The sequence below is a fragment of the Mustela nigripes genome, unplaced genomic scaffold, assembly GCF_022355385.1.
Source record: "Mustela nigripes isolate SB6536 unplaced genomic scaffold, MUSNIG.SB6536 HiC_scaffold_75, whole genome shotgun sequence".
In the NCBI taxonomy this organism is placed as follows: domain Eukaryota; kingdom Metazoa; phylum Chordata; class Mammalia; order Carnivora; family Mustelidae; genus Mustela; species Mustela nigripes.
In genome coordinates, this window is record NW_026739490.1 from 4,468,149 (window position 1) to 4,482,828 (window position 14,680).

Below are 14,680 nucleotides of genomic sequence, written 5' to 3' on the forward strand. Positions count from 1 at the left end.
CATGGAGCACTGGGTGTGGTGCATAAACAATGAATTCTGGAACACTGAAAAGAAATTTTTAAAAATAAATAAAAAATTTTGGGGATGCCTGGGTGGCTTAGTTGGTTAAGCAGCTGCCTTCGGCTCGGGTCATGATCCCAGCGTCCTGGGATCGAGTCCCACATCGGGCTCCTTGCTCCGCAGGGAGCCTGCTTCTCCGTCTGACTCTGCCTTCCACTCTGTCTGCCTGTGCTCGCTCTCGCTCGCTCTCTCTGACAAATAAATAAAATCTTTAAAAAAAAATAATTAATAAATAAATAAATAAATAAATAATTTTTTTAAATGGGCAAAGGATCAGAGTAGACATTTCCCCAAAGATGTATAAATGCCCAATGAACACGTGAAAATGCACTCAAAATCAATAGATATTAAGAAAATGCAAATCAAAGCCATTGTGGATATAAGCTATACTCACTAGGACGGCATAAAATCACAGAAGGTAAGTACTGGTGAGAATGTAGAGAAAATGGAACCCTCATAAATTCCTGGTAAGAATGTAACTGGTGTGGTCTCTGTGAAAAAGGCTTGCATTTCTTCAAAAAGTAAAACACTGAAGGGCACCTAAGTGGCTCAGTCAGCTAGGCATCGTACTCTGTATTTCGGCTCAGGTCTCAAGGTCATGAGATCAAGCCCCGTATCAGTCCTGTGCTGGGCATGAAGACTGCTTGGGATTCTCTCTCTGCCCCTCCCGGTCCCTCCCTCTTTCAAAAAAAAAAAAAAGAGAGAGAGAAAAGAAAAGAAAAAAGTAAAACACTGAGTTACCACATGACCCAGCAATTTCATTCCTAGGTGTACATCCAAGAGACATACTCAGACGTCCACACAAAAATTTATACATGAACGTTCATAGCAGCATTATTCTCAATATCCAAAAGATGAAAACTACCTAAATGTTCATCGACTGAGGAATGGATAAATAAGATATGGCTTACACATACAATGGAATATTATTCAGCCACAAAAAGGAATGAAGTACTGATCCATGACGCAAAGATGAAATCTTTCAAACATGGTAAGTAGAAGTCAGTCAAAACAATCACATATTGTATGATAACATTTACATGTGATGTATAGAATAGACAACTCCATAGACAGAAAGCTGACTGTCAGGGGTTGGGAGGAATGAGGAATGGGAAGTGGATGCTAACAGGTACAGTGTTTTCACCTGGCATAATGAAAATATTCTTGAATTAGATCATGATGATGGTTGCACAACTTTATGAATATACTAAAAGTCACTGAACTGTGCACTTTAAAGTGGTGAGCTTTATGACATGTGACATCTAAATCAGTGTGCAGAATTCATAAGCCAGAAAAGAATTATAAAATTATATCGGGTTATTTGAGTGAAAATAAGAATTTAAGCAAAAAAAAAAAAGGAACAGGGGCGCCTGGGTGGCTCAGTGGTTAAGCCGCTGCCTTCGGCTCAGGTCATGATCTCAGGGTCCTGGGATCGAGTCCCGCATCGGGCTCTCTGCTCAGAGGGGAGCCTGCTTCCTCCTCTCTCTCTCTCTGCCTGCCTCTCTGCCTACTTGTGATTTATCTCTGTCAAATAAATAAATAAAATCTTTAAAAAAAAAAAAAAAAAAAAGGAACAGTACAAAAATTGACTTAAAGAAGACTGTACACGTATTTTTTTTTAAAGATTTTATTTATTTATTTGAGAGAGAAGGAGAGACAGACAGAGAGCATGAGCAATGGGGAGGAGGCAGAGGGCAGAGGGAGAAGCAGACTCCCCTCTGAGCAGGGAGTCCAAAGCGGGACTCAATCCCAGGACCCTGAGATCATGACCTGAGCCAAAGACAGAAGCTTAACCAACTGAGCCACCCAGGTGCCCCTATACATGTATTTTTTTTTTTTAATGAAAGGGGATGGTTATCAAATTGCTATGGACTTTGGTTTCTATCCAATAAATTTTTTAAAATAACATAATTTTTTAGTAACTATTCTTTGCAACTATATAAATCCCTTTTTAAAAAATGATATATGTCAACAGTCTGTCAACCTAAAAGTATGCAAGGAAGTAAAAAGAATCTTAAAATTATTTTGGAGGTGCTTCAGAAGTTTGAAGAAAACTACCTGATATAAAAATCATACACAGGTACACGAAGAAATATGTAAAGAATGTTAATTGTAGCTGTTTTGATAACAGGACAAGTTGGAAAAATCTAAATGCCCGTCAGCAGGAGAATGGGTAAATAAGTTGGAGTTCTATACTGAATATAGCTATGAATCAACTAGAACTACAGTTATCAATACAAACAAATCTCAAAAGCATTTAAAAATGGGGCTTTGGTGGAAAAAAAAAACATGTATAGAATAGTTACTTTTTATGACGTCTGAAAACATGATCTTGTTTTTGGAAATAAGACTGTGTGTTTGTGTGTATGTATGTGTCTGTAATAAAAGTAGAAATATGCAAGGAAATAATAAACATCAACTTCACCATGTTAGTTACCTCTGCGAAGAGCTTTAAGGGGAACAGGATTAGCAAGGAATAACATGGGGACTTTGGTTGGTATCTGTAACATGTTATATTATATAACTTAATGTTATTATATCATAAAAATAATATGAAGGAAATTCAGCAAAGGTAGGTTGTAAGGTTGCAGGTACAAAGATGTTCATTTCATTACTCTTTGTATCTCTTCCATAAGTTTGAAATGTTTCATATTATAAGGAAGTTAAAGTTAGCCAGAAACTGAGCCAGCACCAAACATAATTCCTTTAAAGCAACCATTTAGGGGCACCTGGGTGGCTCAGTCAGTTCAGTGTCTGCCTTCAGCTCAAGTCATGATCCCAGAGTCCTGGGACTGAGTCTCACACTGGGCTCCTTGATCAGAAGGGGGCCTGCTTCTCCCTCTGCCTCTGCCTACCACTCCCCCTGCTTGTGCTCTCTCTGTCTCTCTTCCTGACAAATAAATAAAATCTTTTAAAAATAATATTAATAATAAAAAAAATAAACCAACAATTTAGTTACTTTAAAGCAACTGTCATGGTTGGTCAATATTTGTCAACCAGTGGTCCAAAAGATGTTCTGAATAAAAGACAGTACTAGCATCTACTAAAAGAGAAGCATAGGACATGATATTTAAATACACATTACAGAAGGGCATAAAAGAAATCTAATTCTGAAAATTTGCCTCAAGATCATCTTGCCAAACCTTCTGATCAAAATCCTTGTATAGCTTTGCAAGATGTCTCTAGTACTTCAAAAAAAAAATGTTAAAAGGGGAAAATTAAGTGACAATTATAGTCAATCTGGCCTTTCTGCTCAATTTTGAACAAAACCATTTACACAGAAAATGCTTACAAATAGCTGGAAACCACTATCATTTTATGATTTAGAAAAAAAACACCAAAAAATATTTCTAAGACATAATTTTTAAAGCACAAATGCATAAATACCAAACATGAGGACAGAAAAGTCTACTTTTCTAGCACAGAATCTGCATTGTAATATAAATTCAATCCAAAATTAAGTGTCATTTTTTTGTCTATAAATCTTGCTTTCCCTTAAAAAATTAATTTAAAATACATTAAACAACATGTTCTACATGTTAAGCAGGGAAAAGATGAAATTTTTCTTTTAATATTGTGAACACCATTACAAATTATATTTAAAATGTATGTTATAGTCTTTATTAAGAAATTACTTTTTAATCTATTTAAAAATCATCAAAAACAGGATACTTTTTTGAAAAAGATTATTCTTTAATTCCTAAGAGTCCACAAGAGCATACTTTTTTCTAAGATTTTATTTATTTATTTGATAGACAGAGATCACAAACAGGCAGAGAGGCAGGCAGAGAGACAGGGGGAAGCAGGCTCCCTGCTGAGCAGAAAGCCTGACGAGGGGCTCAATCCCAGGACCCCAAGACCATGACCTGAGCCAAAGGCAGAGGCTCAAAACCCACTGAGCCACCACGCCCCAAGATTATACATTTTTGTGAAGGGATGTGTGATCAAAAAATACAGGAAATACTGGTCAAGAAAGGTGACTTACATGTCTCTTAAGAGCACCCGATACAGTCCCAGCCCCTAATGCTTATAGGCTTGCGAGTAAACAAAATAGAAAATTCTTAATTAGACTGCACAAAAGACCAAGAGGAATTAACTGGAAAATTCATTCAACTTATAACTGTATACTATTAATGTCAAATTCTAAAAAGATAAACAGGCAAGTCAGCCATGACTAAAATTAACTTCTATAAGTGCAAGAGAATTCTAGATGAGTAAACATGTAAACAAATAGCTAGAACTAAAGTTTACTCACAGTTAACATGAAAAGACAGAAAACTTAAGAGAATTAAAAATTGAGAGACCAAGGGGCACCTAGGTGGCTCAGCTGGTTGAGTGCTGGACTCTTGGTTTCAGCTCAGATCATGAGCTCAGAGTCAAGAGATGGAGTCCCAATTTGGGCTCCATGCTCAGCCGGGAGTCCACTGGAGATACTCTCCCTCTGCCCTCCCCACTGCTCACATGTGCATGCTCATTCTCTCTCTCTAATATATAAATAAATCTTTTTAAAAATTGAGAGAATAAAATAGAACCAGGGTCCCAAGTGCTAAAAGAAAAGCATCCAAAGGAAGAGGACATCCACAAAATGGTAAGAAAGAAAAATGCCAAGACAAATAGGAGAAAGCCATCCTCAAAAGGGGAAATGAGACAACATCTGGCTGATTATAAAGGGCTAGTTTGAAAGTACAGGGAGAAGGAGGAAATGGAAGGAAGAGAGTCAGGAACTGAAGAATGAGATTAGGATACAATATATGGATGGCACTCACTTTTGCCACAATGCATTGAAGAAATCACAAAGTGATAAAGAGTGTAAGTGAGAAACATAGGCCAGCAGCTGATAAATTTCCCAACACAAATACTCTGAAAAGTACAACAGTGGTTTTCATTTCAGGTTTAGAAATCAGACTGTGTTAAAGGGAAAAGCCAGTATGATTTCTGTTCAGCCACAGTACCAGATATCTACTTCTGTATTTAATACTCAAGATAAACATAACCTATAAGTTATTAAGTCAGTTCATCATATTAGAAAGACTGTTTTGATCATACATACTCTGTTTTTCTCCTATATATTTATCCGTCCTCTACACTGTAGTAAATAAAAAGCCTATCTTGGGAACCTTTCACAGAAGTAAAGCTTAAATGTCAGATATCTGCTTTCAAACATATACCATGTGCAATTATATTAAGACATCAGGCTCAACTTTTCTGTTTACTTAGTAAACTTATTTTTACCTTTCCAAATAAGTAAATTCTATCCTCTAGGAATCAGTGCTCGCTTCGGCAGCACATATACTATCCTCTAGGAATCAGCAAAAAAGCCTCAAATGTTTATTATATAGTATTTTACATACTTAAGTTTTCATCCAACATAACATAATTTTATACCATATAAGCATGTATTTTGTGGATTCCTCCCATTTTCTATCCCCCCCACCCCCATTGAAAAACCAGGGAACGAATTACGGCCGTTCAGTGACTTTACTTGAGTGCCAGACTAAAACTCAGTATGGCACAATCCTCACTGCGACAATGTCAAAGAGCCAGCATAATGCATTCCACATAGTGGGACCCTCACAACCCCTAGTAATGACTGAGTGAATTCCTGGTAAACTAGGGGGCTGGCATTTCATTACTTGATACAGTATTTTCCAGAGCATTCCCAATTTTTCTCACAGACACCTATTGAGTATTCACCAAATGGGAGGTTCTAGGAATATGCAGGGGTGTCACTGTTTTTCCCTCCCCAGCATGGGCCCCACTTTTCTGGTACAGTATGTGTTCCCTTCCCTTTTCCTGCTCCCCTCTTCTCTGTCTGTGCCACTTACTCCATCTAATAGAACTGGACCTCACATTCCAGTTCCACAGCAGGTATGCAAGTCAGGTCTGATGAATCAGGACATTCCCCATGACCCCAAAGATTGCTTCAGTAAAGGACAAGGGACCAGTGAGATTCTCAGCACTGCTTATTTGCAACAAGCTTCTAAGAAAGGGTCATTCTTCTCCAGTGGAGGATGCTAAGCCAGTTTGATTTAACTTCTGGAGACACCACCTGAAGACAGCCTGCCTGAAAATGAGGCCAGCAGAAGGCAGATCAAAGCTAAGAGATGGAGGGAGAGAGACCAAGTGGTCCCCTGCATCCAGACACACACAAACCCAACAAAATCCCCTTGACTTTTCTGTCCCATGAACCAATAAATCTCTCCCATATTTTTTCTCTTAAGCTTGTCTGAGTTGGGTATCTGTTACTAAAAGAACCTTGAAGGGCACCTGGGTGACTCAGTGGTTTAAAGCCTCTGTCTCAGGCTCAGGTCATCATCCCAGGGTTCTGGGATGGAGCCCCGCATCAGGCTCTCTGCTAGGCAGGGAGCCTACTTCCCTTCCTCTCTCTCTGCCTGCCTCTCTGTCTACTTGTAATCTCTGTCTGTCAAATAAATAAATAAAATCTTTTAAAAAAAAACTTGACAGGGACGCCTGGGTGGCTCAGTTGGTTAGGCAGCTGCCTTCGGCTCAGGTCATGATCTCAGCGTCCTGGGATCGAGTCCCACATCGGGCTCCTTGCTCAGCAGGGAGCCTGCTTCTCCCTCTGCCTCTGCCTACCATTCTGTCTGCCTGTGCTTGCTCTCTTCCCCCATCTCTCTCTCTGATAAATAAATAAAATCTTTAAAAAAAAAAAAAAACTTGACAGGAATTGTACCCAATACAATTTAGAAATACAAATTAATGAGCCCTCACATAGGAAATTGGCTAAATAGAGGGGAGGTACAGGGCAGTGAGAACAGCCTCATTCCCAGGCGGAAGCTGGCAAACTGAGTTGCGCAGTATCAAAGAAACAAACTAAAACCACTGCCTGTGGTAACTCACGGTTCCGATCATGTGCCCATCAACACTAAAAAACTAAAAGATTTGGCAAGAAAATGTCACAAATTTAGACCACGGTCTATCATGGTTCTAAGAGAATATGGCTCAAACTCCTCAGTGCCGAATATGAAGACTTTCATGATCCAGCCCTATATTCGTCTGCATGTTAGGAACTGCTCTATAGTGTAAGGAACAGAAATCCCACTGTAACTGCCTTAAGAGAAACCCGGACTTGGGGCGCCTGGGTGGCTCAGTGGGTTAAGCCGCTGCCTTAGGCTCAGGTCATGATCTCAGGGTCCTGGGATCGAGTCCCGCATCGGGCTCTCTGCTCGGCGGGGAGCCTGCTTCCTCCTCTCTCTGTCTGCCTGTCTCTCTGCCTACTTGTGATCTCTCTCTGTCAAATAAATAAATAAAATCTTAAAAAAAAAAAAAGAGAAACCCGGACTGCAGCACCTCACCAAAACTGAAAAGTATACCTTCGGGCAACATTTGATCCAGAGATCCAGAAAAGTCATCAGGTCTCCAGCTCCGTTTCTCTGACATCCTCCCACTTCTAGAAGTTACTCTGACCACAGGTGGGCTACTCTCACAACAATACTAGCTATAATAACTCGCGGTTTTATTTCCTCAGCACACAAAGCAGAAGACGACAAAGCATCTCCTTCATGAGCATCCAGAGGAGAGAGTCCTCCAGCAAGCCCTGAGATTCACTTAGACTGAGTCCGGTTGGATCACATGCCTACCTCCAAACAATCATTACCACCGGAGGCTGGAATGCCCTGATGGCTTAGCCCAGGTCAAAGATGCATCCTGAGGTTGAAGGGTGATGGGAAAGCAAGAGAGAAGGTCATTAACATCTTCCAGTCTCACACCTTTCCAAGGCATTCCTCACAAGTTATGCTCCGACAACATCTATATTCAGTTCTCTAAGGGCTGTGGTTTGAATTGTGTCCCACAAAATGTTATGCTGAAGCCTTAGGCCTCAACACCTGGAAATGTGACCTTATTTGGAAACAGTCTTTGCAGATGATCAAACTAAGAATGAAGTCATACTCATATGTCCAACATGACTGGCATCCTCACAAAAGAAGAGGCACACGGGGAGAGGTCGGCTTGAGTCTGAAGCAATGGAGGCAGAGACTGAAGTGATGCATGTACAAGCCAAGGAATGCTAAGGACTGCTGGCAATTCCAGCAGCTAAGAGAAAGACATGGAACAGATTCTCGCTCAAAACTTTCAGAGAGCACATGGCCCTGCGGACACTATTACAGGCTTGTGACCTCCAGAACAGTAAGAGATTACATTTCTGTTGGTTTAAGCCATCCAGTTTGTGGTACTTTGTTACAACCAACCTAGGAAACTAATACACTTAAGTAAGCACAACAGCCTACGATTCTTTGCCTTTGTACATACACTCCCTTTTCTCCTGGAATGCCCATCTCTCCCAGACGGTCTATTCACAATTAAACCTCAGATCTGCCCAAATGGTCTCTTCTTTGGGATGCCTTCCACCACGGCCCTCAAAAAGAGTTAGTCTCTCCACTACATCTTAGTCCAGCACACAATACTGCCCATATTTTTACTATTAAGTTCTAATTGCCTGTGTGCACAGAATTCGCTTCAGAGTTATGAGCTCTCCAATGGGAAACCAAGGCCCGATTCTTACCCACCTTCATATCCTCAAGGCAGTGCATGGTACCTAACACATAATAATCACTCAAAAGCTCTCTATGAATTGAACAGACTGATGACTCATCTCAGAAAAAAGATAATGGGTATGATTACGGAGAATTGGCTGTTATGGATATAGAGAACTGAAGATGGACCTTGAGGTAGAACTAGATAAGTAGAAAAGAAAGAATCTGGGGGCAGGGATGAGGAAAGCTGTTAAATTTAGCAAATATGCAGGAAAAACTACAATGTAGAAGAATTTGGGTAGAGAGAAAGGAATGTGTGTGAGGCAATGGGAGCCTTCTGCTCAGAGTCATTTTACAGGTAATAAGAGGAGTAGGGAAAAAAAGGTTTCTCAGCAAGACAGTGACACCATGTTTTCAGGGGATTTCTATGACAAAGTGTAGGATGGACTCCAGAGGTGCAAAGAGATCAGACAGGGCAAAAGAGAGGAAGCTCAGCAAGGAGGTAAAGGGCCAGGTGCTCTAGGATAGCAGGAGCAAGAGTGGAAAGGAACAAAATTTTAAGACTTACGGAAACAAAGAATAAACACAAAGAGCGAAGGATTACTCCAATGGTTGACCTTTGGTTATCTCACATAGGATTTACTACTGAAATAAGGGAGGATAAAGGGAAAGACTACTCTTTTTGAGGAGAATAAAAGTTCGTTTCAGATGGCTTACTATGAGGTGACAGTAAAACATCCCCCAAAAAGATGCCCAGCAAACAGAAGACAATGAAGTACATGAGATTTATGGTATGGCAGATTTTCCTTATTCTAGATATGGCAGTTATATGGGTAAAGATGACTTTTTTCATTCTTTCATCCAACAAATATTTATTGCACACCATGTCCTAGGCACTGTTCTAGGCTCTGGGAATAGGACAACAAGCAAAACTAACAGAAATCCCTGTCCTCATGGAGCTTATATTCTATTAGAGAAAACAGAAAAGCCTAGTTGACTCATGAACATAAATTTAGGGCTTTAGGTAAATACTACTTACTGTAACTATAAACACCCTCTGTTTGTTTGGGTTTCTTTTAGCCTTTTTCTTCTTTCAAATTTTATTTTCCAGAATTTTCATTTCACTAGTTATAGGTACTTATGTCCTTGACCAGTAGCCAAACAGGTTCCAGTGAGTTGTTTTGTTTTGTTTTTCTTTTTTTTTTAATCCTGGCTTTACTGTTGTAATAAACCTATTTTTCCTTCTTTGTCTCTGTTTCTCAATGGCATTAGGCAGCCCTTCCAAAGAATTTCATGTAGGGTGACTGGACTCAGAAAATGAGAGGCTAGGGGTGCCTGGGAGGCTCAGCCGGTTAAGCATCTGCCTTTGGCTCAGGTTATGATCCCAGGGTCCTAGGATGGAGCTCTGCAGCCAGCTCCCTACTAGGCAGGAAGCCTGCTTCTCCCTCTCCCACTCCCCCAGTGTGTATTCCCTCTCTCGCTGTCTCTCTGTCAAATAAATAAATAAATAAATCTTTAAGAAATAAAGAAAGAGAGAAAATGAGAGGCCGAATGGCACAATGGAAAGCAAGAGAGTGGGAATTAACAAAGCCTGAATTCAAATCCCAGACCAGTTTTTCAAAAGTTGTGTGAGCTGGTCCAAGTTACTCAGTATCTCCAAGCTTCAGTTCACCCACCTGTGAAATGGGAATAACTTCACTCTAAGGAATAAAAGGAGTAATTTCTAAAAGGCACTTGACACAACACCTAGGAGAAAATGGAGAGCTGTTGGTGGCAGCTAGTGTTGGGACTATTACTACCATTACTCCATATGCCGGGAACAAAATAGATGCTCAGTAAATGCCGACTTCTTTCCTTATTCTAGAGAAGGTAAGTTCTTAACATCCTGGGTAATTATAAGGCTCCCATTCACTAGGCTATTCCAGTCTATCCTCTCCATACTTCAGGAACGCAGAAGAATTAAATGCATATTAATTTCATAAGTGGACTTAATATCTTTATTTCTAATTTGATGGGATGTATTTATCATCTGAAGAAAAATTTGCATGGTGATGTCACAAGTAGAAAAGAATGATCACTGAATTATGAACGATAACATAAAACTGAATGAAACTGGCTGCTTTAGAAATCGTCTTACAAAGATTCCACAGTTATTTTTACTAAACTGACACCAATAATATTGTCCCATGTGGTAATCATTTCTGGAGTACCTTTCATTTGGAAAAAAAGTTAAGTGATTTTCTACCTGCAACCATACACTAATACAAATTTCATACAACACCCCCCAGAGTCACTCAGAAGATTAAATGGTATAATGTATATGAAAATGTATGACCAGATCCCCGGCATATGCTATGCATTCAGTGATAACTTGGGGGAGATCTAATCCTCTTATCCTACATTCCTTTCAATTACTAGGAAAGACCTTCTAACAACAATTATAACACAAAATTTATGGAACTAAAAAGATTTAAAAACACATTGCCTTGATGCCATTCCATAACAGAAAGGTATTCATTTGAATGTCTCTTCGTTTAATAACAAAGAGGTCTGTGAGTTAAATGAAGATACGTACCACTATAATCAAAACCAACATTTCAGTCTTTCCCTAAAATAATCCTTCCACTAACAATTTAATGAAAGTTTTTTAAAAGGCCAGAGACGTTAAATTCCTCTTACATTCATTTTAAAAAATGCAAATTCCAGAAGCCCACAAAATATACCAGAGTCATCGGAACCAAAGTCATAACTATTTGCCCAGGAGACAGCACTGCCACCAGCTTGAACCCGCTTAAATGGAGCATCCACGATAACCAGGGGAGCCCCTCCACTCACGCATGACTCCATCTGAGACAGCCAGTGTCAGGACTGCTTATTCCCCACAACAAGTGGCTCTTCTCCGATCTTCTGGATGAGAGAGACCTGCTCTTTCTCCCTGGCTGTGTCCCTCTATATCAAGATGACCTCCAACACTTACGCCTGTCCTGCCAAGTGGATACCCTGAAAGCACCTAATCTCAGTGTAGAAAACCTGCTTTTCCTGTGTCCCTGTGTCTGTTAATGGTATTACTATCCCCTCAGCCACCCAAGATAGGATCTAGTTTTCTTTCCCTCACCAACCCTCTCCCTTCCAAGAACAAACCAGTTTCAAAGCAAGACCTGTCTTTTACCTCTGCAATACCAGCTAGGACGCACCCTGCCTCCATCCCCACAGCCTATCCTAGGTTCTCATTACTGCCGTCCGGACCCTGCCCAACACCTCCCACCCAGTTGCCCACCATCTCTCATGCTTACAATAAGTCCACCTACTCTGGGTAGTAAAGACTGATCTTGCTAGCATGTCCCTCTACACCCTCTGGGCCCCCACTGCCTCATCAGAACTTAAAGGGTTCTCATCTGACACAACCAACTATTCACTTGCTTCTAGAAGCACCTCAAATTCAAAAGGTTCTGGCGGCCTTAACTTCAAGGCCGTTCCTGCTCTGGCTCCCATCTAAAAGCCTGTCATGTCGTGAAAATTCAAGTTAACTGTGCCATTCTACTGCTCAAGAGCTAAAGGTCAAAATTCTCAGCCCAACCTACAGGGCTTCACATGGCCTGCCCCCCCCATCTCTTCAGTCTTGCCATGCTCTCGTTTGCTCCCTGCCTCAGCTATCCAGCCTTCTCTTCAGCTTGCCATGATGCCCCTCATCCCCAAGCCTCTGTACATGCTGGCCCCTTAGCATCCCACCCCTCACGTAGGTAGTGCCATCCCACCCCTCAGATCCCAACTCGAAGGTCACTTACTCAGCCACTAGTCTTAACATTTTAAACTAAGTCAAGTCCTCTGCTTGCCCCGTCCTTTGCCTCCACAGACTCAAGCAAAATACTAATAAATTGATTATTAGATTTCTTACTCCCAAGCTAGAATACAAGCTCCACAAGAGAAGGACTGTGTCGGTCTTGTTTGCCACTGTATCTCACAATTTACTCCAGAACAGCCCTCGACAAATATATGTAGGCTAATGTAATTCATAAATCACAATACCCTAAGTAAGTTACATCCCAAGATGCACTACACACTGGTCTTGAAAGCACCTGGTTTCTCCATAACAATAAAGTGCTCAGCTCCTCAATGTTCTCTGAGTTCTTCCCCTGAAAAACTGACATTATATGCGTCTATAATTCTACCATTCCAAACCTCCACAATTTTGTTTGCAACCTTCCTCCCATCTGGAATTTTTTCTCCAGCTACATAGTTCCAAAGCCTACTTGCTTCAAATGCTCAAATCCAATGTCACTTTCTCCTGGAAGTCTTCCTTGCATTCCCACAGCTAGTCACAACCTCCCTCCCTGAATTCCCACAGGTTCTCCAAGGTCTCATTCAGGTCAGATCAAATGTCACTTCAAATGAGAGGTTTCTCCTAAAACTTTAGGAGAAACTCACTAGTTATAATTCTCTATCAGGCTGTCCTGTTTTATTTTCTTGACAGCATTGTTATCTGAAATTATCTTGTTCATTTATTTCTTTATTTATTTGCTTATTTACCAATTAACTGCCTGTGTCCCCCCTCCTAGAATGTAAAACCCCTAAGAGGAGGGACCCTGTCTGTCTGAGTCTCGGTATTTCCCCACTCCTCCACAGCTAACATCAAAAGTCTTTCGTAAAATCTGCCAAAGGCATGAATGACTCTGTAGTTCTTATGACTAGAGCCATCTGTGTACCTGTCTTTCTCTTGCTGTATTCCAAACTCCATGTAGACTAGGCCAAAGTCTGGCTAATCTATTTGTTCATGTGTATTACCTGGAAATCCTTCCACAATTAAAGCAAATAATAGATGACTACTAATGAATGATTTAATGATCTCTCCAGGAGGTACTGTCCCAAACCAGGCCAACTCAGAACTCCATATTCTCCAGAAACCAGGGCAAACAAGAACCTCCTTCTATGCCCTCTCCACCCAGTTCCAATCAGCTGCCTCTAGTGAGCTTCAAAAGGCTAGTTTTCTCACTTTCCTCTATCCAACAACCACTCCTTCTTCTATCTCTGATATCTCACAATCCCAACCTAACCTCTCCCCTCTATCTTGAGCCAACAAATCACTTCCAGGGCCCTGTTCCTTCTGAGTACCCTAAATCTCCAATGAGTTGGGTAATTCATCAAGCCCTAGGGGACAAGGGGATGTTAAAAGGAAGTGTTGAAGTAAGACTAGCTCTCTCATCTTTTCCTGTATACCTCGTTTATCCGAAAGAGGCCCAGTTTCAGGGACTGGCTTTGATACTCTTTGGGACCCTGAGCTTTCTTCTCCTGTACCCGCCGCACCCAAACCTCTCTGGGGTGCCTCCACCCTTGCCTCGAATCTGTTCATCTTCCGGTACAAGAGGACCCTTGGCCAGAGACAATGATCTCCTCGGGAGCAAATGGTCCTCAAACACCGTGGGGCGGCTCTATCCTCCCCACTTTCTGTCCGGCATCTGCCTCCGGCCTGGAACCATCTCGCGCGCCCCATAGCCTCAGCCTCCCTCTGGGCCCGACCCTCCAACACTACCCCCCACTCACCTGAAGCGCCCCCCGCAGTGCTGGCACTGCTCGCCCACCCAGCCAGCGGGGCAGACGCACTGGCCGGTGCCAGGGTTGCAGCGGCCGCCGTTGACACAGGGTCGGTCACATTCCTTGGCCTCGGCTGCGGCTGAGCCCGACACCGCCGCCGCCGCCGCCGCGGCCTCGGCCGCCCAGGGCAGCAGCAGCAGCGGCGGGAGCAGCAGCAGCAGCAGCAGCAGCAGCCGCCGCCGCGGGAGGCGCAGCCCGGCCCCCAGCCCCGGCCTCCCAGCCCCGGTCGCGTCCCAGTCCCGGTGCTGCCCGCCGTTCCTGCCCGCAGGCGCTGTCGTCACCGCCGTTCTCCTCCTCAGCCTCGCCTGAGTCGCCGCCGCCACCGCCACCATCTTCCCGGGGCTGAGACGGCGCCCCGCGAACACATACACACACACCGCACGGCCGGCTCCGCTTTGCCTGGCCGTGCGGGGCGGGGCCGTGCGGACGGTGGCTCGGGCGGTCAATCCTGAGGGCGGGGCCAGAGCTGCGCAGCAGGCGGGCGAAGCGTGCGTGCGGGGGCGGGGCGCAGCGCGCGGCCCCTCCTCCTGCACCCG

The 14,680-nt window shown here is 42.5% G+C and overlaps 1 protein-coding gene across 4 annotated transcripts in view; it reads right to left on the reverse strand.

Moving 5' to 3' along the window:
- Window positions 1-14,569, reverse strand: part of LOC132008141 (attractin) — a 149,082-nt gene extending 134,513 nt beyond the window's left edge. For all 4 annotated transcript variants that reach the window (XM_059386536.1, XM_059386539.1, XM_059386537.1 and 1 more), the window contains exon 1: window positions 14,094-14,569. In XM_059386536.1, coding sequence (XP_059242519.1) covers window positions 14,094-14,476 — 383 coding nt within the window. In that variant the 5' untranslated portion in view covers window positions 14,477-14,569. The remainder of the gene's footprint in view (window positions 1-14,093) is intronic.
- Window positions 14,570-14,680: the final 111 nt, after the last annotated feature.